Genomic DNA, 22,835 nt, shown 5'->3' with positions numbered 1-22,835 from the left:
GTTCTGCCTTCAAAGTGCTCTCTTTCCCCTGTCTAGATATCGACGAGTGCATCTTGAACGGAGTGATGTGCCGGAACGGGCGTTGCGTGAACACCGACGGGAGTTTCCAGTGCATCTGCAATGCCGGGTTCGAAATTACCCCGGATGGCAAGAACTGTGCCGGTAACGACAAGCTCTTTGCTCCCACAGCGAGAACAAAACCGGGTTATGTTGGAATGCCTGAAACCCCGTTGTGCTATTTGAGAACAGTTATGTCTCGGACAATATGGTGCAACAGGATTTCAACCTGTGGGGTTCTGCGCTCGCGTTTAGCAGAACTTCTTGCCACATCAAGTAGCTCTCCAAAATTTCAGATCTGACGTTTGACCAAATTTAAAGTCAAAGGTTCAGACTTTGGGGGGATACAGAGGAGGGACGGATGGCTCACGCCCAAACTTTCTTTCTGCAGACCACGACGAATGCGCCACAACCAACATGTGCCTCAATGGGATGTGCATCAATGAGGACGGGAGCTTCAAATGCATTTGCAAACTGGGGTTCGTTCTGGCCCCCAACGGGCGCTACTGTGTCGGTGGGTATCTCCCGGCACCGAGCAAAAATGGTGAGCGGGCTCCGGAGCAAATCCCGGGCGTCCGGTTTGGCCTGCCTCCTCCTTCTTGCGGATGTCTGGATTGATGCGTGGGCGATGAGGGTGGAAAAACCAGCAAGACGTAGAGAGAGATGAGTCTGTCGAAGTCCTTGGGGGAAAACGAGAGGGGAAAGCCAGTTGGGTCAATTGGGGAAGATAAATGTTCTAGTCCTCAATGAGGCAGAAAATTGAGCGTCCCTCCAAAACCTGGTGGGCTACCAGAGGTTCCTTCGGAGAGGAATGGCGCCCCGGTTGCAGGGCTTGAAGTATCCTCTCTGAGCGTTGACGGAGGCTCCCCCTCTTTCTTGGCAGACATCGACGAGTGCGAGACCCCCGGCATCTGTATGAACGGCTGGTGCATCAACACCGAGGGCTCGTTCCGGTGCGAGTGCCTGGGAGGCCTGGCCATTGGCGTGGACGGGCGGGTCTGCGTGGACACCCACGTCCGCAGCACCTGCTACGGGGGCATCACCTGCGCTCGCCCCTTCCCGGGGGCCGTCACCAAATCGGAGTGCTGCTGCGCCAACCCGGACCACGGCTTCGGAGAGCCCTGCCACCCGTGCCCGGCCAAGAACTCGGGTGAGTGTCTGGTTCCAGAGAAAGACCCTCCGTGCGTCGCGCTCAGGGAGCAAGGGAGGATCTGGCCTCTGAACGACCCACGTCTCCTCTCTTTCCCCAGCTGAATTTCAAGCCCTGTGCAGCAGCGGGATTGGGATCACGGCCGATGGGAGAGGTGAGTTCCAAACAACGGGCCTGACGAAGAACAAGATGTTGTACATTCAAGAAGCAGATGTGGAAAGCATTGATCAGGAAAAGTTCCTTTTTTTCATGGACTACAACTCCCACAGTCGCCATGACACCGTGGGTCAGGGATTGTGGGAGTCGTCATCCGGAAAAAACAGACTTTTCAAAACTCTCGTAAAATGGTCAAGGTTCGTTGTGTCTCGATCGCCCTTGGCAATTATTTGGGGGGGGGGGAGGAGAGGCAGGTTCAATAGCCGGGGTGGAGGGAAAGGAGGTGCGTTTCTCAAATTCCGTTCCCCCCCCCGGCGCAGATATCAACGAGTGCGCCTTGAACCCAGACATCTGCCCCAATGGCATGTGTGAGAACCTGCGAGGCAGCTACCGCTGCGTCTGTAACTTGGGCTATGAGTCGGACGCCACTGGCAAGACCTGTGTGGGTGAGTGGTGCCGAGGGCGAGGGCAGAAGGCGGCTTGGGGTTGGTGTGCTCCCGGCCCGCGGAGGCCTTCCCTCCTAGCACCGCTCTCTCTCAATTGTGACTCTACCCCTAGATGTGGACGAGTGCGCCGTCAACCGCCTGTTGTGTGACAACGGTCTGTGTCGCAACACGCCGGGAAGCTACAGCTGCAGCTGCCCAAAAGGGTTTGTCTTCCGGACGGACACGGACACCTGCGAAGGCAAGGAGCAGGGGACGCTCCTCCAATGGGTTTTCTTCCCCTTCTTCTCTTCCTGCTCCGTTCTCGTCTTCCGTGGCCTGGAGGGGTGCTCGGTTCCGTGGGATTTGGGGTGGAGGGCGTGAATCCCCAGGTGGAGTCCAACAGGTGGAGTGTTTGTGCACATTCCGTGCCCTCTGGAGGTTTCAACCAGAGACCAGCAGAACAGCATTGGCCCTTTTGATGGGTGGAACGCACCCCTCAAACGTCTGGGGAGGGCAGGTGTCCGTATCCGTACGTGGCACAAAAAAACACAAACACCTGTGCATAATCGGTGGTACGGATAGCATCCCGGAATGAAAAGGCTTCTCTCCCTTCCAGATATCAATGAGTGCACCGCCAGTCCTTGCGTGAACGGCGTTTGCAGGAACAACGCGGGCTCCTTCGCCTGTGAGTGCTCCCCGGGAAGCAAACTGGATTCCAGCAGGACCATCTGTGTCGGTAAAGATTCTGGCATCTGCTCTTCAGCATCAGTGGGGCCTGGGGGGGTGTGAGGATTTCAGACGTGGACCTCCCCACCTTGCTCAGCCATTGGATGCCAGGAGGCACCAAAGAGGCGCTGCCCAGGTATCTTCCTGCCGCCTTCCTAAGAGCAACATCCGTCTCTCCCTTTGCCATTTAAGCACGGCCGGAATCAAAACGTGGGACGTTTCCAGGAACAAAAATTGTGAATAGCCGCTGCCCCTCTGAGACTTTTCTCTCCACCATGTTTCTCCCCCAAAGACACACAGATGAGTCAAACATGCGAGGGACGGAAATCATAGTCAACTAGAGTGTTAGCCTACAGTGGAATGCGCCCATTTTAAAAGCCGCTCATCAAAAAGCACAAAACCCCCACTAACACTATCCTGCAGGCTGAAACTCATTTCTCAAAGGCACTGATTGACTTTTTGTTTAAGGTAGAGTGCACTGGGGTGGATGGTTCTTGAGCCGGTCATCGAGAGCTATTAGCTTGACAGAAGACCCGCTCCCAGTAGATGAGCAAAGTGATAGAACAGTTCCCTGATAGAGCACGCACCCCGGTTCCTGTTTGCGTCCCCAGGAAAAGCCAGGGTTTCAGGGTGAACTGAAGGTCTGGCTTCTCCCTTTCCTTCCCCAACCAGACAGCATGAAGGGAACCTGCTGGCTGAACATCCAGGAGGGGCGCTGTGAAGTGAACATCAACGGAGCCACCCTGAAGTCGGAGTGTTGCGCCACCCTAGGGGCCGCGTGGGGCAGCCCCTGCGAGCGATGCGAGATCGGTAAATGCCCCCTCCATCCTTCCCGTGGAGAAGTTGGGAAAGTTTTAACTCTGGGGAGGAGGGTCGCTCCCCAACAACCTGGTGGGGCGGGGCGGGGTGATGGGGTGTGTAGTCCCAAGCCCATCACAATCCCTGAGCCTCTGAAGAACTTCCGGAGCGAAGGCCGCCGGGTCTCTCACAACGCTCTGTCTGTCTTTCGCACCCCAGATCCCGCCTGTCCGAGGGGCTACGCCAGAATGAAGGGCATCTCTTGCGAAGGTACCGAGGATGCCGCTCAGTCGGGGTTACCCTGCCTTTCCGCCACCGAGTTCCTGGTCCCGGGCTTTGGTTTCCTCCCTCTTGCTTCCTCCTGCCCCCTCAGCCATGGAGGGGAGGCCTGTTGTCTCAGAGGAGATTTCTCGAACCCCGAGCCCTGCTTCTCAGCTGGGACAGCCAGATCACGGTGTGGATTCACCACGATGGCAGATCCCAGGTGTCCTGCGTTTTAGACTCAGAGGCAAAATTTTATTGAATAACAAAAAAAACACAAGTGGATTTTTTTAAAAAATACTCTCATCAGGTAGATTGCCTGTAAACCTGGAGGCTCGCTTAGAAATCAGCCAATACAAACTCTCCAGTGTCGGAACGTTCCCAAGACCACAGGGGGAAATGTTCGCCTGGACTTCCTCGGCTGGCTCGCCAGTCTAGTGAGAATCTGGAAGTGCCGTCATGGTGGATAACCCTTAGGGCAACCTCCCCCCTGGTCCTCCTTCCTGTTCCGACCTGCCTGTCTCTTCCCTCAGACGTCAATGAGTGCGAGGTCTTCCCGGGCGTCTGCCCCAACGGCCACTGCGTGAACACAGCTGGGTCCTTCCGCTGCGAATGCCCGGACGGTTTGACCCTGGACGGCTCTGGCAGGACATGTGTGGGTGAGAAGAGATGGGGGGAAGGAAGTGGTGGCTTGGCCCCCTTGTTTTCCTGCCTCTCGATTCAAGGGGACCTTGGTGCGAATTTCCCTGCCCTCTGCGTTACCCTTAAATCCTTTCAGCGGCGGGACTGGGAACGGGTGCTCGTAACCCCCTCCTCGGCTTGACCCCCATCTTCTTCTGCCCCCCACCTCAGATGTGCGGTTGGAGCAGTGCTACATGAAGTGGATCGAGGACGAGTGTGCTGTCCCGCTGCCGGGGAAATACCGCGTCGACCTGTGTTGCTGCTCAGTCGGGGCCGCCTGGGGCAGCGAGTGCGAGGAGTGTCCGAAACCCGGCACGGCGGAATACAAAGCCATCTGCCCCCGGGGACCCGGTTTTGCCAACCGGGGGGACGTCTTGTCGGGGAGACCTTTTTATAAAGGTATCCAATCTTTTGAGTCTCTTGGGAGCCCATGGGTGGGGAAATCCAAGCCCCCCTCCCCAAAATTGGACCTCTCGGGGATTTACCCCCATCACTTCCGATGGAGAATGTCTGTGTTCTTTGTCTTTAGCGTTTTGATCGTGTTTTAAAATCCATATACCGAAATACAGTATATCTATCTATCTATATGTAAGGGATTGCTTTATTCTGTCATTTTCCTTGTCTTTTCAATATTGCTGTCCTTGACGAATTTTTTAAATACAATATCATCATCCTCAGCATCTTAGAATGGCAAAGCTGGAAGGGGGACCCGATAGATCATCCAGTCCAGCCCCCTGCCAAGGAGGGCCCCGTGGGGGAAATCGAACTCCCAGCCTCTGGCTCCACAGACAGAGCGACCTCCACCCTTAGAACTTCTAAAATATTGTGTTTTATTATTTTGCTTCTAACGCTGTTTCTTTTAATCCTGCAAGGCCACCTGGGGCCGTTGGGAGAAAAGTGAGATATAGCTATTTTTAAAATAAGCAACGTACTAAATACAAGCTGCTCGTTCAACACACATGAACACGGCAAGCGGGATTTTCCTCTTTCGATCAAGCAAATCTACTAATAAATACAGACCCCGTGTTTCTCCCTTTGTGATAGCTTAACTGTCTTAATGTGCAGCTGTTAACCTGTCACTTTTGGGGGGGCCTGGCCCCGTTGGACTTTCTGGCCCTTCGACTGACGGATATAAACTTGTCCCGTGAGATCGTTCTGACCTGCTGTCTTGTTTTGGCTTCCCCCTCCCCTTTACCTCCCCAGACGTGAATGAATGCAAAGTTTTCTCCAGCCTCTGCGCCCACGGCACCTGCCGGAACACCATCGGCAGCTTCCGGTGTCTCTGCGGCAGCGGCTTCGCGGTGGACGCCGAGGAACGGAATTGCACAGGTAAGGATTAAACTGCCGTCCAGACGCCGGCTCCAAGACCCACCCACGCAGGTCAGCGTAGTCCTCCTCGACTTGGATCAGGGATGCTCAAGAAGAAACCTGCGCGTCTTGGATCAAAAAATAGAGCTTTATTATGACATGGATGGATTTCTTTCTGTCCATCTCCCGGCCTCCCATTTTTTGCCAGCAAAAGAGTCTTATCCTTGGCGCACAACTTTAAAAGGCTTCCTGTGGAGTTCAGGCGGGTTCGCCGTTCTGTTCTCCTAAATATTCCAGGACTACAAACTTTGTGCTCCCTGACTGCCAGTTGCAGCAGATGGGGAGTATGGAGGTTGTAGTCTGATGCCTTTGGAGACCAACTCCCCCACGTCTCCGATCGGTGCAAACGTGTGTGTCTCTTCCTCCTCTCCCCTTGGCAGACATTGACGAGTGCCGGATCTCGCCGGATCTTTGCGGCCACGGGGCCTGCGTCAACACGCCTGGCAGCTTTGAGTGTGAATGCTACGACGGCTACGAGAGTGGGTTCATGATGATGAAGAACTGCATGGGTGAGAATAGAGATTTTGGGATTGGGCGTCAGGAAGCCTTTCGGAAAGGAGAAAACCTGGGAACCAAAACCCGGAAGCTGCCCAAGGGTGGCTGGTGTATACCAAGATTTCGGAGAATATATTTCAGGTATCCATTCTGAGTTTTTTTGGGATTCCTGTCTCTTCCAGACATTGATGAGTGTGAGAGAGACCCCCTGCTCTGCCGGGGAGGCGTCTGCATCAATACCGACGGCAGTTTCGAGTGCCTGTGTCCCCCGGGCCACGAACTCACGTCCGAAGGCCACGCTTGCGTGGGTGAGTGCTGCCCGGTGAATACCGAGAAGGGAATACCGCCTGCATCATCTCTCCCAGAGTTTGGGAAGAGCTGGTTACGTGTTGTTATATAGTTCCTGTAATTAGGTATTTTTGGCCTCCTGTAATGAAGTTACACTTCTAAAGTAATTGAACAGCTGGAGTGCGACACCAAAACAGCCTCATGGTGAACGGGGCAAGTTACTTTTTCAGCGAGAACAAGGGGCTGCCAGGCAGATGCTGTAACCCGTCGTGGGAAGGAATTACTTTTTGAAAGTAACTTCCCTAGCTCTGGCTTTTTTCCCGTCGGCCCCCTGGAACACTGATTGTGTCGGTGATCCCTTTAGCTTTGGATAAATTTACTTTTCTGCAAAGGATTTAATAAAAGAGGGTTATTGGTGGTGATGATTTTTTTTTTTTTTAAAACCAGTGTTTATACTGTAGAGCCCTCCTAAACATGGAGGTTCCATGAGCCTGGAAAGCAGCATGGGCTCTTTTTCTCCCCCTCTCTGCAACCTTTGCCCCTCTGTACCTCAGATGTCAATGAATGCTCCCTCAGCCATAATCTGTGCCGGAACGGACGCTGCGTCAACGTTATCGGGACCTATCAGTGCGCGTGCGACTCCGGATTCCAGGCCACCCCGGACCGGCAAGGCTGCGTTGGTGAGTTCTTTGCCGGGGTGTGTGTGTGTGTGTCTCGTGCTTCGGATCCTGGCAGCTGCCCGATCCAGAGACGACGGCTGCCCTGGATCTGGGCCCCAGGATCCAGCGACTGGCCCCCCGCTGCTCGCTCCCTGCTTCCCGAGACCGAGAGGGTGGGCGCCGGGACCTTTTGGGGACCGATTCCCTCCCACCCAAAAGTAAAACTGTTGCCTGGACTCGGGGGGTGGGTCAGGAAACCGCGATTTTGCAGAAAGGCTGGGACTGTATGAGAAGGGACCCTGAAAGAGCTTAAAACAAGCAATCCATGAAACTCTTATAATGAAAGAAAATGATGGTGTTGGATGAAAGAAAAAATGGAAGATCTGGCTCTGTTTTCCTGCGAGACCTGCCAAGACTACAAGGGAGGGGGGCAAGGATGCGAGGCTACACACACACACACACACACACACACACACACACACACACACACACACACACACACACACACACACACACACACACACACACACACACACACACACACACACACACACACACACACACACACACACACACACACACACACACACACACACACACACACACACACACACACACACACACACATATAACGGCTGCCATGAAGGCTGAGGGGGGGGCCGAATCTTCCAGGGACGGGAACACCCCCCCCCCCCCGTTGCCACCCTTTGCTTTCCTCCTGCAGACATTGATGAGTGCAGCATCATGAACGGGGCCTGCGACACCCACTGTGCCAACTCGGAGGGCAGCTACCAGTGCAGCTGCAGCGAGGGCTACGCACTTATGCCGGATAAGCGCTCCTGTACAGGTGAGGACTACAAGCCCCATCATCCCCCCAGCCGAGACAGAGGGAGGGGGTCGAGTCTTGCTAGAACAGGGAGAGAACAGGAGTCGCCACCAACGGACGCGGGTTTCACGTCATGCAGAAAACAGTGGTTCCCAGGTAACTTCGAGCCAGCCGTTGGGCCCGGCCTCGCTGGGATGTCGTGCGGGTCCCAAGATGGTGTGTGTGGCACACACAAGGCTCTGAGCATCCTCCTCAACTGGGGGGGGAGCTGTAAATAAAGCCCCCCAAATCATGATTTTGGCACAAGAAATAAGAGTTCTGGTTGGTTTGGAGCTGGAGGGGCCTGAACCCCAGAGTTACAGTTTCTTAGCTGCTTGAGGGGGTGGGTGGAAAGCTTAATAGAGCTCCCACAGCTTTGGAGTGGGGGGGGGAAGAGAGAAGCAGACATATTTCCGTCTCTCTCCCCCTCCAGATATTGACGAATGCGAGGACGATTTGGACATCTGTGATGGGGGCCAGTGCACCAACATGCCTGGCGAATTTCGGTGCCTCTGCTTTGATGGATTCATGGCTTCGCTGGACATGAAGATGTGCTTGGGTAAGACAACGTGCCGGGCAGAGTTGAGGGGTACGTGGGGGTGTCCAGTGGTAACACCCTCTACTGTGGTCCATCTACCTGGGCGTTTTTTACACCCGCTTCCTGCTTCGTCCCCGGGTGTGTGTTTTTTATTCCTGGAGGACGAATGTTGGCAGACCACAATCGAAGGATCTAGTCCTCGTGGGTCTCACAGTAGGGCTGGCTTGTTTTGGACTACAGTCCCCAGAATCCCCCAGCCATGGGACCTGGAGTCTCACAGAGCTGGTTTATATAGGTGGTTACAAAGTGAGGCGATTCCCTGCGAGCCAATTGGGCCCCCCGAGAAGCAGTGGCAAACCCTGATTTTGGAGAGTTTTTTTTTTCCTGAACCTCAGCCTCTCTCCCCCTCCCCACAGATGTGAACGAGTGTGACCTGAACCCCAACATCTGCTTACACGGGGAGTGTGAGAACACCAAGGGCTCCTTCATCTGCCACTGCCGGCTCGGCTACTTCGTCAAAAAGGGCACAACTGGATGTACAGGTGAGGCTTTTCCGCCCAGCTTCTGTGACATCACAGAAGCCCGGCCAATGGGAGCAGGGAGAAAAACCTCCTGTCACTCCCACTTTGTCTGTTCTACCTCGTCGGGCTGTTCTGGCCAGTGTGCAGGAGGAACAGACGTCGGCGCTCCTTCCTGGACTCCCTGGAAGAAATCTAAATTGCGGATAGATAGATAAATAAATGCGTAAACGAAACCAGTTCTGTCTGTCACCTACACCCTTTTCCTCCTCCTCCAGATATTGACGAGTGTGAAATCGGCGCTCACAACTGTGACATGCATGCCTCGTGCATCAACATCCCTGGCAGTTTTCATTGCAAGTGCCGGATGGGCTGGTTGGGCGACGGGCTGAAGTGCAACGGTGAGGGCCAGCTTCTTGCACAGCAAAACCGATGTGCCCTGGGTGTCCCTCCTTTGGGCCACGCATTTCTCCCCGAACAGCCTTTCCAGGCGAGGAGGGGCTGCATCCCAGAGTGGAGAAAAGGGGCCTTCTTTGGTCAGCCTCCAGATCCATCGCCACTCGTTTTTGGAACACCCCATCATTGAAGGAAAGCGTCCTCTCGGTGGCTCGTTTTCTGGTTTTCTTTCAATTATGTAGTTTTTTTAAAAAATCGTAATCATGAAAACCCCTGAAATGTAATGGCACGATTCATCTCCTCCTCCCCTCCCATCTGCTGCTTCTCCCCAGATCTGGATGAGTGCGCCACTGAGGCACACAGCTGCAACCTCAACGCCAACTGCCTCAACACGCCAGGCTCATACCGGTGCGCCTGCCGGGAAGGTTTTAACGGGGACGGGTTCTCCTGCTCAGGTGAGCTCCCTGGATCGAGTAGAGAGAGTAAAGGGGACGAAGAAAAGGGGGGGGGAAGAATAAGAAGTAGGTGTTTCTAACAGCGGGGTAGAAGGTCCTGAGCCAGAAGGAAAACACACAAAAAGATAAAAGTGAAACGGAAGACCTGGACTGGATTCAACACCCTGCTGACATGGGAGCTGCCAAATTCTGCTGGTTTTAAGGGTTCCTACGCCGGGTGGAAAGTCGCTTCCCGAACTCTCTGGATCTGCCCGGAGAATGGGATCTTGATAACACGGGGTATTTGCGAACGGTTTTCTCGGGCAATGCAGAGGAGTTCATATCTCCTTCCATCTCGCCCTCTTTCCCCTAGATGTGGATGAATGTGCCGACAACGTCAACCTCTGTGAAAATGGCCAGTGCCTCAACGCCCCGGGGGGTTATCGTTGCGAGTGCGAGATGGGCTTCAACCCCACCGAGGATAGCAGAGCTTGCCAAGGTAAAGTGGGAGCGGCCGGGATGGACGGGCTTCGGAATCGTCGGTCAGAAGGTTTGAAAGAAGGGCCGGGGATACACAAAGATGCGATTTATCCTGACGTGTGTGTCCCCCCCCCCTTCATTTCCAGACATTGACGAGTGCACTTTCCAAAATATCTGTGTGTTCGGGACCTGCCAGAATCTGCCAGGGATGTTCCGTTGCGTTTGTGATGATGGCTACGAGCTGGACCGGAGCGGAGGCAACTGCACCGGTGAGCTGGGTGGAGGAAGACGTGAACGCCCCAGCTGATAAAATGTGCATTCTTGGCATAGAGTCGAAAAAGGACCCTAAGGGTCACCTCCTCCGGCCCTGGTCCTAGCCGTGAAATAAAGGTAAAATTGTATACACGCAGGGTCTCACAACCGTCCTCCTTCCTTCCCTGCAGATATCAATGAGTGTGCCGACCCCGTCAACTGTATCAACGGCCTTTGCGTCAACACCCCTGGCAGCTACCTCTGTAATTGTCCACAGGATTTCGAGCTGAACCCCACCGGAGTGGGGTGTGTCGGTAAGAGGCGTGAATGGCTTCCCCGGGTGCAAGAGGCAGCCAGAAGGGGGCCAGGCTGTGGCCTTTTCCACTCTGGGGCTCCCACGGGCCACATTTTGTGGCACGAAACTCGTTGACCCCCTTCGGCCAGTTTTTCTCCCTCATCTCGGCCTACCTCACAAGGCCGTTAGGAGGGTAGAATGCGAGCTAAATAATAAAAATTCTGAAACAGACATTCCCATCCAAAAAAAAAGCTGCCTCTTGAACTGAAGTCGGGGAAGTTAGGTTTTGGATCTTAATTCCCATGCTCCTCCCTATAACTGGTTGTACTGCCTCAGGGATAATGGATGTTGTAGTCTGCCAGGGAACTCTGGTCTGCCCTGTAGAGGAAAGGAGATGATGTCTGTGGAGGGGAAAAAGTCGCCCGATCTGCTGAGCTCTGAGTTTTTAATTCCCTCTCCCTCCTTTTTCTCTCCCCGGGTTTCGTCTTCCCATCCCAGACACCCGGGTCGGGAACTGCTTTCTGGATACCCAGGATCGGGGCGATGGAGGCATTTCTTGCAGCGCCGAGATCGGTGTCGGGGTGACCCGGGCATCATGCTGCTGCTCTCTCGGCCGGGCGTGGGGCAACCCTTGTGAGCTGTGCCCTCCAGCAAACACTAGTGAGTACCGGGGCAATCCTGGGCTGGCCCTGATCCTTTGGCCGCGTGGGGACCAGCGTCGCATCCTCTGAGTTTGCGTCAGGAAAAGAAAAAACACCTTTCGTGGGCTAGATCAACTCATCCCTTGAGCGTTCGGGCAGTAACCCGCTTCTCATTCTCGCAGCCGAATACAAGACCTTATGTCCGGGTGGTGAGGGCTTCCGGCCGAATCCCATCACAGTCATTTTGGAAGGTAAGATCAGGCGGAGGCTCCCACGAGCAAAAGGACCCTCGATTTCCACCAAATCAGCTCAAAAAACACATTAATGGGGTGGGCGACTGGTTTGGAAAAAAAAAAAACAAAACTCCTTAAGGCTGCAAGAAGCATTAAGCCCTCCATGTTAACAACTTCCCCATATTTGACCGGCCAAAGATTGGCAAACTCGGCCAGGGAAAACCACAAAACAAAGAGTTCACTGTATTGGAAGAGGGGGGGGCAGAAGGTCATCTGATCTGACCCACACTCAGTCATCCTTTTAAGGAGAAACAGGGCTCAGCTGCGCCCCTTTCATTTTGTCCTTTCCTCGCTCCCAGACATTGACGAGTGCCAAGAACTCCCTGGTCTCTGCCAAGGAGGGAACTGCGTCAATACCTTTGGGAGCTTCCAGTGTGAATGCCCGCTAGGCTATTACCTGAACGAGGACACCCGCATTTGTGAAGGTACGGAGGAGGAAGATGGTGTCGGGGAAGCAAAAAAAGGACCCATTTTGGGGCGGGTGTGTAGAAATCCCATTTCACAGAGTCTCACTCAGGTCCTTCAATGAATCAGAATTTTATTTTGAGGGCCAGCCCTACCGTTGGGCAGAAGGAGGCCACTGATGCCTTGGGGGGGGGGGCAGAGATTGGGAGGTGGCCTCCAGGTGTTTGGGGTCTTGTGCCTTGCGACCTGTTCCCTGAAGCTTGCTTTATTTCGGGTGCAGGCAAGGCGATGGGTCGAAGACACGTTCCATTCATGGATAGAACTGGAGGGGGGAACCCTCGCAGGGTTGGTTTGTGGGGGGGGGTTTGGACTCAGACAGCAGACTCTCTTGAGATGGCTCCTCGTCAACTGTACCACAAGGGTTTTTTTTAAGGAAGCAGAAACGTGGAGATGAATCTACGGGTCCCATAAACCCCGAACCATCTTTTCTGGCGTCTTTGGGAGCTTCCTGTCCAGAGGGCTTTGGAATAACGCTCGGCGTGCTGGGGGGAACCCTTGTTTTCTCCTCCCATTCCCCCACCCCGCTACCATCTTCCAGACATCGACGAGTGTTCAGCGCACATAGGGATCTGCGGCCCGGGGACCTGTTACAACACGCTGGGGAATTACACCTGCGTCTGCCCCCCGGAATACATGCAGGTCAACGGCGGGAACAACTGTATGGGTACGAAACCAAGGGGGGCGCCCCCATAAAATGGGCTTGGGGGGTGGCGGTCTCTCTATCTCGCTGGAACGGTGTTTCAGAGAGAAATTTGTCCAGCTTATTTCCTCCTATGCTTTTTTCCCATCTCCCCCAAAATCTTCCCTTTGGTTCTATACCCACCCAAGCCCTGTGGGTCCATCATGCTAGCAAATGCAAATAAAATAAATAAATGGGGATAGGGAGTCCCTCCCTGCTTTCGGCACCCACCCAACGGGGAAGGGAGAGCATTACAGAGAGGACCAGGGTGGGGGTGGGTCAAAGCAGAGGAACCTCTTCGGAAAGAAAGAGTTGGCAACCCAGTTCAGCCACTTAACAAGGAGGAATCCGTGTGACTTTGAAGTCCAGGAGGGAGCGGGGAAAATCTGTAGGTTTCTGTGCGGGATTCTCACGGGGGTTCTTTTTTGAAAAGCTCCCTTTTCAGACTTACTAGCTTTTGTCAAAACCCAACCCCCCCTCCCCTTTCACTGATGAGGCTGCTTCCTCTGCTGTGGCTGGACCATGGGCACTGTAGTAACAGATGCAAAATAAAACTTAAGTTTTTGAAGTCCTGGGTCAGGCAGCCCTTTGGCCTGATCCTGTCTCTTCTCTGCCCGCGCCCTCCTTTTCCTACGACACCCCCTATCTCGGTTCTGTTCCAGACATGAGGAAGAGCTTGTGTTACCGCAACTATAACGATACCTGTGAAAACGAGCTGTCCTTCAACATGACCAAGAAGATGTGCTGTTGTTCGTACAACATCGGGAAGGCCTGGAATAAGCCCTGTGAGCCCTGCCCCACCCCTGCCAGCCGTAAGTGACTTGCTTGGGGCCAGGACCTTCTCTGCGGGGTGGGGTGTGAGCCTCGTGACGAAACTGGGCCAGCGCTGAGCAGCTACTTTGGAAGTGATGAGTGTCCTGGAAGAGCGCACCTCCTCCGCCCCAAGCCCGGTGAAATTTGGGGTCCAAAGCATGTGCCCAGAGAAATCCGTTTCTAGAAGGAGTGCTCCTTCAAGTGTTTTTTTAAAAGTCTAACTGTAAAATGTCTCTCTCTCTTCTCTCTCTCTCTCTACCATTGGTACAAAGTACAGTGTCATGATGAGGTAAGGCGGCCTTCACTAAAACTGATTTGCTAGTCTGGTTCGCCCTTAAGGTGAAAAAATACAGACCAATGTAGAAAAAGAACTCATGCAGAGAAACCTAATGCCGAAAAAACATTCACTCAGAAGCACACGCAGGTGCTCTTTGCTGAACCTGAGCCGTTTGCCAGGTCTTCCACCTCAGGTCTTGCAAAGGGACTGTCTCCTTTATCCCACAAGAGGGTGAGGGTGCCTTTTTTTCCTTGCAGCTGAGTACCAGATCCTGTGTGGCAACCAGGCCCCTGGCTTCATCATTGATATTCACACGGGAAAGCCGATCGGTAAGGAAACCCTCTCCCATAAACCATCCTTTTGCTCCCTGCTTGAACCCCACCCACCACCCCGCCAGAAGTGACACCCTCCCCTCTCCCTCCCCGGCAGATATTGACGAATGCAGCGAGATCCCCGCCATCTGCACCAACGGCGTTTGCATCAACCAGATTGGCAGCTTTCGTTGCGAGTGCCCCATCGGCTTCAGCTACAACAACATCCTGCTGATCTGTGAAGGTGACGGTCCAGGGAGAGGAGGAGGAGAAAAGGATCTGGGGAGGGGAGGAGGGAAGGAGGGAGGCAGGCAGGGGAGGCCCACGCCAAAAGTATTATTCAATCCTTTTGCAACGAATCTTTCAGTGCCACATGTCTTGGGACCATAGGCATGAAGCAAGCGATTTGGCCCCATGTTGATTGATGCAAACTTGTGTTGGAAAGCACAGATCATTTTTCTTTCTTGAGGGAGCACTGCTTCTAACTACAGGCTCAGCGTCTGGTCTAGAGAGGCTCCTGAGTTCCCCCCCCCCCTCTGCTTCTGCTCTCCTGCAGACATTGACGAATGCAGCAGTGGAGAGAACCTCTGCCAGCGCAATGCCGACTGCCTGAACATCCCGGGTAGTTACAGGTGCGAATGCTCCTCTGGATACAAGCTGTCGCCGAGCGGAGCATGTGTGGGTAAGATGGGCCTCCTCCCTTTGCTCCATGGACCCAAAGGGATCCCTCACCCTCCCCCCCTTTCTCAGCTGGGGAAGCAGTTATGGACAAGCCAGGATTCTTCGCTGGGCCTGTAAAATGAGGATAGATGCCTGCTTTATAGGGTCGTTGTTGAGCACTGTAAAGTGTGTGTGTTTTTTTTAAAAAAAGAGTTTCCCACTGTTTGCTTCTCTTTTCGACCCCGAGGCCGAAACGAGTGTCAGGAAATCCCCAACGTCTGCAGCCACGGGGACTGCGTCGACACGGAAGGGAGCTACCTCTGCCTCTGTTTCAATGGATTCAAAGCCACCGGTGACCTGACCATGTGCATGGGTAGGTTCGGGGGTGGCTCGAGATGGCTCCAGCCAGAGTCAGTCCGATTCCAGGTCCCTAGAGGGACAGCGAGAAATCCAGCGTAATTGTTGGAAACCCTGCAAAAAAACGGTGGCCAAAAACAGCCCGCCCATTCGGAGCAAGGGTAAGAGGAGCCTCACCCTCACTCGGAATTAGCTCCGTCCCGTGGTTGAGGATCCAAGCTTGCGAGACGCCATTTTCTTGGCTTCCTTTTTTTTACGCAACCGCTCAAAAAGTAGGTCTCTCTGCCTATTTTGGAGGGAAGCAGAGAGGCCTTTGGATCTTGTCAGGAAAGCCGTAGAAAACGGCCCGCTCGCTGATCAGCGGCCCTTCTCTCCCCCCCCCCAGACATTGACGAGTGTGACCGCCAACCCTGCGGGAACGGGACCTGCAAGAACACGGTGGGCTCCTACAACTGCCTCTGTTTTCCTGGCTTTGAGCTGACCCACAACAACGACTGCATGGGTAAGGGGTGGAGAGAAACGGGGAAGGGGGCGGGCTGGTTGCGCGCACGGCGAGCAGGGGAGGGAAGCCCCTCCCCGGTGAGCTTCCTGGCGAGGCCATGCTCACCTCGCCGGGCCCATTTCTCCCCCGCAGACGTGGACGAGTGCTCGGCCCTGGTGGGGCAAGTGTGCCGGAACGGCCAGTGCATCAACAACGTGGGCTCTTTCCGTTGCCTCTGCCAGGAGGGCTACGACCACACCCCGGACGGCAAGAATTGTGTTGGTGAGTCCCTCTGGAACTTCCCCTCTCCCAGGAGGGCATGAGAAAGCCTTAGCTGGTGTCTCAGCTGGTGTGTGTGTGTATGCTTTGTTTGGACTACAGCTCCCATCATCGTGGCATCATCTTCTTTTCTCTCTTTTGCTCAATTGCTGCACCTTGCAAAGCTCGTTCATGTATCTTGTGACGTTTTCGTGGACTGGGAGGGGGGGGTCCAGCCTTTGAGGCAGGGACTGGGCGACCTCCCACCAGCCTCTCAGCCTCTTGACCTCCCCCACATCTTTGGGATCTGACAGTTCTGCCCCCTTTCTGGGTCTGGAGGGGATGCTCTCCTGCTTCTCCTTTCTGGAGAACTCTTCCAGACTGGTGAGACCCGTGTGACCCCCAACGTCCACCTTCTTCTTCCTCCCCATAGACGTCAATGAATGCATCAGCCTTCCAGGGACCTGTTCCCCAGGAACGTGCCAGAACTTAGAAGGCTCCTTCCGTTGCATCTGCCCTCCGGGTTACGAAGTCCAGAATGACAACTGCATTGGTAAGGAGGGTCCATCCCACGACCCACAGAGACGCCCACCTCCCCGGTTGTAGTTTAACTTGCTGAGCTTACCCACAGTCTACTTAGTTATGGCCTTCCCACTAATATCACATTCCCAGAATCTTCTGACAAAAGGGTGTTTTAAAATACAAATCAAGGGAGCTGACCTCTGTTTGGGTCCGTTCTCCGTCATCTGTGCGACCCCTTGGAACAGCTCAAGTCTTGCAAGCTCAAGACCGTGGCTTCCTTTACAGCATCGCTCCATCTCACCTGAGTCCCAGTCAAACCAGTTGGGCCATTGAGCTGCCTCTGGTCTGCCCCAGAGCTTTCCTAAAGGAGCAGGTTTGGGGCAACGACTCCCATCGTTCCCCAGGCAAAAAAGGCCAGCCCTCGAGCCGGCCTTGGGAGGATGGGCATTGTTGGCCGGCCACTTCCACACCTCTTTGGGTGGGTTTCAGACATCAACGAGTGCGAGGAGGAGCCCAATATCTGCCTGTTCGGGACCTGCACCAACATCCCAGGGACCTTCCAGTGCATTTGCCCGCCAGGGTTCGTGCTGTCCGACAACGGCCGCCGTTGTTTTGGTGAGTGCCGAGGGCCTGGCAGGGTGGGTGGGGAGTTCCTCCAACCATTGTGGCCATTCTGGGGAGGGAAAAGAGGACCACTTTCATTGTACCTACGGTGAGAGTCAAGTTGGATCCAGAGGGAAAGAGCTGCTTGGCCAGGCCAATCCTCCGAGTTAGACTGCTCCTGGGTACGGAGGTTTTACTTAACCCACGCAAACAGATCTTTGAACTGCTCCTTTCACATTACAATGTCCCAGAATCCTCTAGCTGGAAATTCTTGGGGTCTAGAAGTTAAAGCACCCCCCCTGCTCTGGTTGGGCTTTTTTGTGCTGTTTCCCCATCCCTGCTCAGGGACAGCTCCTAAATCATCTCCCGCTTGGATCAAGCTAAGTACAGTGGGGTCTTGACTTGAGAACTTAATCCGTATTGGAAGGCGGTTCTCAAGTCAAAAAGTTCTCAGGTCAAATCTGCATTTCCCATAGGAATGCATTGAAAACCATTTGATCCGTATCTGCTCTTTTCCGTCCATAGAAACTAATGGGAAGCTGCTATTCTGCCTTTGACCACTAGAGGGGGATATTTTGTTTCTCTTTTTCTTAGGTCAAAAAAGGTTCAGGGAAGGCAGGGAAAATACAGTCCAGGCAGTACCAGGCAGTCCGAAGACTGTCTCCCAATCCACTCTCTAAACGCTGGGAGGAGTGAGGAAGCAGACAGGCACCCTTTTCACTGGCCAACAGTTAACTGAAAGTTCACATTTTGCGCTTTCCCTGCCTCCCACGTGGTTTTTTTTCAGTTCTTAACTCAAATCTAAGTATGTAAGTCAAGTCAATATTTTCCTATGAGAGTGATTCTTAAGTCAAAATGTTCTTAACTCGAGCCGTTCTTAAGTCAAGACCCCACTGTAGATGATGATGGACAGAGAGCAGAACACCTCTCATCCTTTGCCCTGATGGGATCACATTACGCGAAGGATTCTGGCTGCAGAATTTGCCTTTTCCACCCCACTCGCAACCCCCTCCCTTTAAAAAAAAACTTTTCCCCTTGCTTTCTTTCCCCGCAGACACCCGCCAGAGCTTCTGCTTCACCCGCTTTGACAGCGGGAAGTGCTCGGTCCCGAAGGCCTTCAACACCACGAAAGCTCGGTGCTGTTGTAGCAAGATGCCCGGGGAAGGCTGGGGGGACCCTTGCGAACTGTGCCCCCAGGAAGGAAACGGTGAGTAGCGACCCACCTGGCTCGGCCGGGGTGGGCGGTTTGGCAAAGGGGAAATCCGTAAAACGTCCTTTTGATCAAGACGAGGTTGCCGGCCATCAGATCTTCAGAAAGAGGCGCATCAGTGTGCCATTGTTCACGTTTAAATGCTGAACACTTTACATCTTGCTCTTTAGGCATTGAGTGCTTTAATGCCTTGCTTGATTCCTTGAGTCATTCAGGTACAGTGGAAAAACAAAATCTTCTGGCCCTTATTTATTTCTGGGTGAGCGTTCCTTTTTTCCCAGCCCACCCCTTTGTTAACATCCTCAGAATTAAAAAGGAACGGTTCACACTGCTGAGATAATATCGTGTACAAATTATCGTATCAACGGGCCACCAGGCAATCAATCGCATGATAGAAAATATCAAAATAACAGTGTCCATCTTTAAGGATTCAAAGAACACTTTTTCACTTTTCTTGTAAGAATGTTGAGGAATGGCGTCTCCTTTCTAAACACCCACCCCCTGCCTTGTCAGTTGCTTTCCAGGAGCTGTGCCCGTATGGCCATGGTGCCATCCCTGGACTCGGAGATACCCGAGAAGGTCAGTCTCGTCGTCCCTCCGAAGAAAGGCTGGAGGCGAGAGGGAAACCCCGTCTTCCCGTTTGCCATGGCCTTTGAGATTTTGCGTACAAGCTTGTGAGTTAAGCTAGACCTCTAAGAACTCTGGAGGTTTTTCACAGGGGCGGATGGAGAGAGCCATCCGGAAGGATTGTGGATAATTTCCTCCACCCTGTTTCATTCGAACCATTTTTTCTGGGCAAAATTGGTGTATTTGTGTGAGGAGGGCAAATCAAGTAAAAACCATGCCAGTTCCACTTTTCTTCCTTCCTGCCCGTTTTGGGGACTCCCCTCCTTCTGTTAATCCTCCCCAGATGTGAACGAATGCTTGGAGAACCCCAGCATTTGTGTCAACGGGGCCTGCATCAATACGGACGGGTCCTTTCGCTGTGAGTGCCCCTTCGGATACAACCTGGACTACACTGGCGTGAACTGTGTGGGTAAGTTGTGAGCGGCCGCTCTGCAGCCCAAACCCTTCTCAGAGGGCGGAGACTGGAGGGGGAAAGGTGCAGCGGTGGCTTTAAAATAAGGCCACGGCTTCGAGATGCACGAATCGGGGACACGTTCGGTAAAACACGAACGGGCTGGGAAAGTGGCTTCCTAGCCAGGCCCCAAATCATGTTTTTTCTCCCCCGCCCACCAAGACACGGACGAATGCTCCATCGGAAACCCCTGCGGGAACGGGACCTGCACCAACGTGGTCGGGGGCTTCGAGTGTGCCTGCGACGAGGGATTCGAGCCAGGGCCGATGATGACGTGTGAAGGTAACGGCGCTTCATTTCGGACCACGGTCGGTTGGGGAAGTGCAAACCGTCACCAGATTTTTTTTGCCCAGCCTCTTAAGCTCCCCCGGCCAAGAAGCAGGCATTACATAGCCGTGCCAAGAAAGACCTGTTTGCCACATCACTGTTGGGGGTAGACTGCTCCTGTCCATGGAGGGTTTGCTTTGGAATGGTCGGTGACCCTGCCTGCCCCCCCTCAGAAGGGCGGCATCCTCCGGGGGAGCAAAGATGGGGTTCCTGAGTCCACAATCTTCTCTCTGCCCCCCCCCCCAGATATCAATGAGTGTGCTTTGAACCCCCTGCTCTGTGCCTTCCGGTGCCTCAACACCCTCGGCTCCTACGACTGCACTTGCCCCTCAGGGTACACCTTGCGGGATGACCGACGAATGTGCAAAGGTAAGGGATCTTTCCCAGCCAGGATTTGGGCCCTTCTGGATGCCGCCCAGTCTGTTATCTCCGAGCGACGGCGACCCTTGAAGAGGAAAGGAAGGTTCTAGTCCTTACGGCTAGTTCCCCAGAGATCTTTCCAAACTGTAGCAGGAGTCGTTGGGGTTTTGAACCCTGGGCTGTCTTGCGCCTGCTACTGTCTCCCTCCCTTGCTGCAGACCTGGACGAATGCGCCGAAGGCACCCACGACTGTGGCTCGCAGGGCATGCTGTGCAAGAACCTCATTGGCACCTTCGCCTGCATCTGCCCGCCGGGGATGCAGCGCCGGCCGGACGGCGAGGGCTGCACAGGTGAGAGGCACACCACCCGCCCTCCCGGTTTCCTCTTTTGGTTTTAAGAAAGATGCCAGCTTTCTAGTTCTCATGACCACAGGGAACAAAAGTGGGTGTGTCATGTGGGTGCTTTGCTCAGGTGAGATGGTCCAGTGGCTTATAGATATGTAAGATATTTGTCATTTCTAAGATTCAGTGTTAGACGGTTAGCCCCCTCACGGGTATTTCTGAGATTTAGGAGATGGACGGCTTGTCCTCCCAACGAGCTGGGCCGGCGGGCCAGCCCAAGAGGGGAGAATCCCACGTCACGTCTGGGGCTTTGTAGCCAACGAAGGGTGGGGAAGTGGGGCAGGAAGCAAAGAGGTGGCTTTTCCTTCCCCTCCTGACCGGATCTTCTCCCACCCCTTCCCAACCCGCAGATGAGAATGAGTGCCGTACAAAGCCGGGCCTTTGCCCCAACGGCCGCTGCGTGAACGCCGTGGGCAGCTACCACTGTGACTGCAACGAAGGCTTCCAGAGCAGCCCCTCCGGCACTGAATGCCTTGGTAAACCACCACCCCCCCCAGCGCTTGAGTGGAGGTGGTTGGCAGCCATCACGGGACAGCTGGGTGGTGGATGCTGGGAGTCGTCTCGGGATAGCACAAGAAGGGGTCTGAAGCATTCAGCCCAGGATGGGCTGGTTCACAAGAGTGTGAGCCAAGTTGTACCCTCTCAGTGTGACAGGAAAGAATAGAGGGGAGGGTGAGTGTGATTTGAAGAGGGTGGCTGCCCTTAACATCCATCTGCCCTCCTTAGCATGCACGGAGCATGATCCGCACCCGAGTCCCGCCACCAGGCGAGCTGCCCAGTAACCCTGCCTCTTTCCCACGCCAGACATGCGTCAGGGCTTCTGCTTCACGGAGGTGCTCCAGACCATGTGCCAAATGGCCTCCACCAACCGGCACCAGGTTGCAAAATCGGAGTGCTGTTGCAACGGAGGGCGAGGCTGGGGGCCCCAGTGCGAACTCTGCCCCTTCCCGGGCACTGGTCCTTACAAAAAGATGTGTCCACACGGGCCGGGCTACATGACAGATGGGAGAGGTGAGTGCAGGGCCCTCGTCGACTTGGGCAGCTGATTCCAAGAGGAAGAGGGTCAGAGGAGAAATCAGTGCCTGACATGGCCATCGGAGGGAGACACTGAACAGGCAGATAAGACTTCATTCATCAAGTGCAGGATGAGTGTGTGGCCACTGGAGGGAGAAAAGGCCCTTTGTAGTTTCCATAAGAAGCAACAGCAGGCTGCTGAACAAAGGTGTGGCCTACAAAGGATGTGTCAGCATTACAAAAATAAATCATTTTATTCTTTAAAAGTTAATATTACTTAAATATTTAGGCCACTTTATGCGAATCACTGCAATAACAGCCTTTGGCCACCAAAGGGAGACACAGCAGGTTCATAAATATCAGGATGCAATGGCAGAATTTGGCCACCGGAGGGCAACAAAGCGCAGGTTCATGAATACCAGGATGCAATTGCAGCCTTTGGCTATCGGAGGGAGACAAAGAGCAGGTTGATAAATGCCAGGCTGCAATGGCAGGGTTTGGCCACTGGAGGGAGACAAAGCAGGTTTATAACAACCAGGCTGCAATGGCAGGGTTTGGCCACCACAGGGAGACAAAGAGCAGGTTCATAAATATCAGGATGCAATAGCAGCCTTTGGCCACCAGAGGGAGAAACAGCAGGTTCATGAATATCAGGATGCAATAGCAGCTTTTGGCCACTGGAGGGAGACAAAGCACACATCCACAAATCTATCAGGTTGCAGTATCAGGAAGTGGGTCATTGAATATGTAACAGCTTTGTAAATCTTAGGTTGCAGTAGCATGATTTCACCACTGGAGGGAGAGAAAGAGCAGATTCATGAAAACTAGGCTGCAATAGCAGACTTTAGCCACCAGAGGGAGAAAGATAGCATGTTTGAGGTTTAATTTATTAATTCCCATTAAAAGATGCTCCATGACTCCCTTGGTGGTCAAAGGCCACCTTTGCAGCCTGGTATTTATGAACCTGCTCTTTGTCTCCCTCCGGTGGCCAAATCTTGCCATTGCAGCCTGGTAGTTATGAACTCGCTTTGTCTCCCTCAGGTGGTGAAAGGCTGCAGTGGCATCTTGATATTTATGAACCTGCTCTTTGTCGCCCTCTGGTGGCCAAACACTGCCATTGCAGCCTGGTAGTTATGAACTCGCTTTGTCTCCCTCCGGCGGTCAAAGGCTGCAGTGGCATCTTGATATTTACGGACCTGCTCTTTGTCGCCCTCTGGTGGCCAAACACTACCATTGCAGCCTG

The 22,835-nt window shown here is 53.8% G+C and overlaps 1 protein-coding gene across 1 annotated transcript in view; it reads left to right on the top strand.

The window, feature by feature from the left end:
* The window catches only part of FBN3 (fibrillin 3), a 59,231-nt gene that overhangs the window by 28,744 nt on the left and 7,652 nt on the right, over positions 1–22,835 (top strand). The window contains exons 14-57 of the mRNA XM_072978030.2: positions 37–162; positions 449–571; positions 941–1,207; positions 1,308–1,361; positions 1,684–1,809; positions 1,922–2,047; positions 2,405–2,524; positions 3,187–3,324; positions 3,532–3,582; positions 4,107–4,232; positions 4,426–4,653; positions 5,458–5,583; positions 6,003–6,131; positions 6,300–6,425; positions 6,960–7,085; positions 7,789–7,911; positions 8,363–8,488; positions 8,884–9,009; positions 9,264–9,386; positions 9,714–9,836; positions 10,189–10,314; positions 10,442–10,564; positions 10,739–10,861; positions 11,341–11,502; positions 11,666–11,734; positions 12,076–12,201; positions 12,780–12,905; positions 13,583–13,732; positions 14,268–14,339; positions 14,440–14,565; positions 14,878–15,003; positions 15,229–15,354; positions 15,724–15,840; positions 15,973–16,101; positions 16,511–16,630; positions 17,089–17,214; positions 18,257–18,409; positions 18,926–18,991; positions 19,323–19,448; positions 19,653–19,772; positions 20,064–20,186; positions 20,396–20,527; positions 20,929–21,054; positions 21,383–21,589. Coding sequence (XP_072834131.2) covers positions 37–162; positions 449–571; positions 941–1,207; positions 1,308–1,361; positions 1,684–1,809; positions 1,922–2,047; positions 2,405–2,524; positions 3,187–3,324; positions 3,532–3,582; positions 4,107–4,232; positions 4,426–4,653; positions 5,458–5,583; positions 6,003–6,131; positions 6,300–6,425; positions 6,960–7,085; positions 7,789–7,911; positions 8,363–8,488; positions 8,884–9,009; positions 9,264–9,386; positions 9,714–9,836; positions 10,189–10,314; positions 10,442–10,564; positions 10,739–10,861; positions 11,341–11,502; positions 11,666–11,734; positions 12,076–12,201; positions 12,780–12,905; positions 13,583–13,732; positions 14,268–14,339; positions 14,440–14,565; positions 14,878–15,003; positions 15,229–15,354; positions 15,724–15,840; positions 15,973–16,101; positions 16,511–16,630; positions 17,089–17,214; positions 18,257–18,409; positions 18,926–18,991; positions 19,323–19,448; positions 19,653–19,772; positions 20,064–20,186; positions 20,396–20,527; positions 20,929–21,054; positions 21,383–21,589 — 5,613 coding nt within the window. The remainder of the gene's footprint in view (positions 1–36; positions 163–448; positions 572–940; positions 1,208–1,307; positions 1,362–1,683; positions 1,810–1,921; positions 2,048–2,404; positions 2,525–3,186; positions 3,325–3,531; positions 3,583–4,106; positions 4,233–4,425; positions 4,654–5,457; positions 5,584–6,002; positions 6,132–6,299; positions 6,426–6,959; positions 7,086–7,788; positions 7,912–8,362; positions 8,489–8,883; positions 9,010–9,263; positions 9,387–9,713; positions 9,837–10,188; positions 10,315–10,441; positions 10,565–10,738; positions 10,862–11,340; positions 11,503–11,665; positions 11,735–12,075; positions 12,202–12,779; positions 12,906–13,582; positions 13,733–14,267; positions 14,340–14,439; positions 14,566–14,877; positions 15,004–15,228; positions 15,355–15,723; positions 15,841–15,972; positions 16,102–16,510; positions 16,631–17,088; positions 17,215–18,256; positions 18,410–18,925; positions 18,992–19,322; positions 19,449–19,652; positions 19,773–20,063; positions 20,187–20,395; positions 20,528–20,928; positions 21,055–21,382; positions 21,590–22,835) is intronic.

Source organism: Pogona vitticeps, chromosome 7 (assembly GCF_051106095.1).
Source record: "Pogona vitticeps strain Pit_001003342236 chromosome 7, PviZW2.1, whole genome shotgun sequence".
In the NCBI taxonomy this organism is placed as follows: domain Eukaryota; kingdom Metazoa; phylum Chordata; class Lepidosauria; order Squamata; family Agamidae; genus Pogona; species Pogona vitticeps.
Note: the sequence above shows the minus strand (reverse complement) of the source record. Positions and strands in the feature narration are given on the sequence as shown.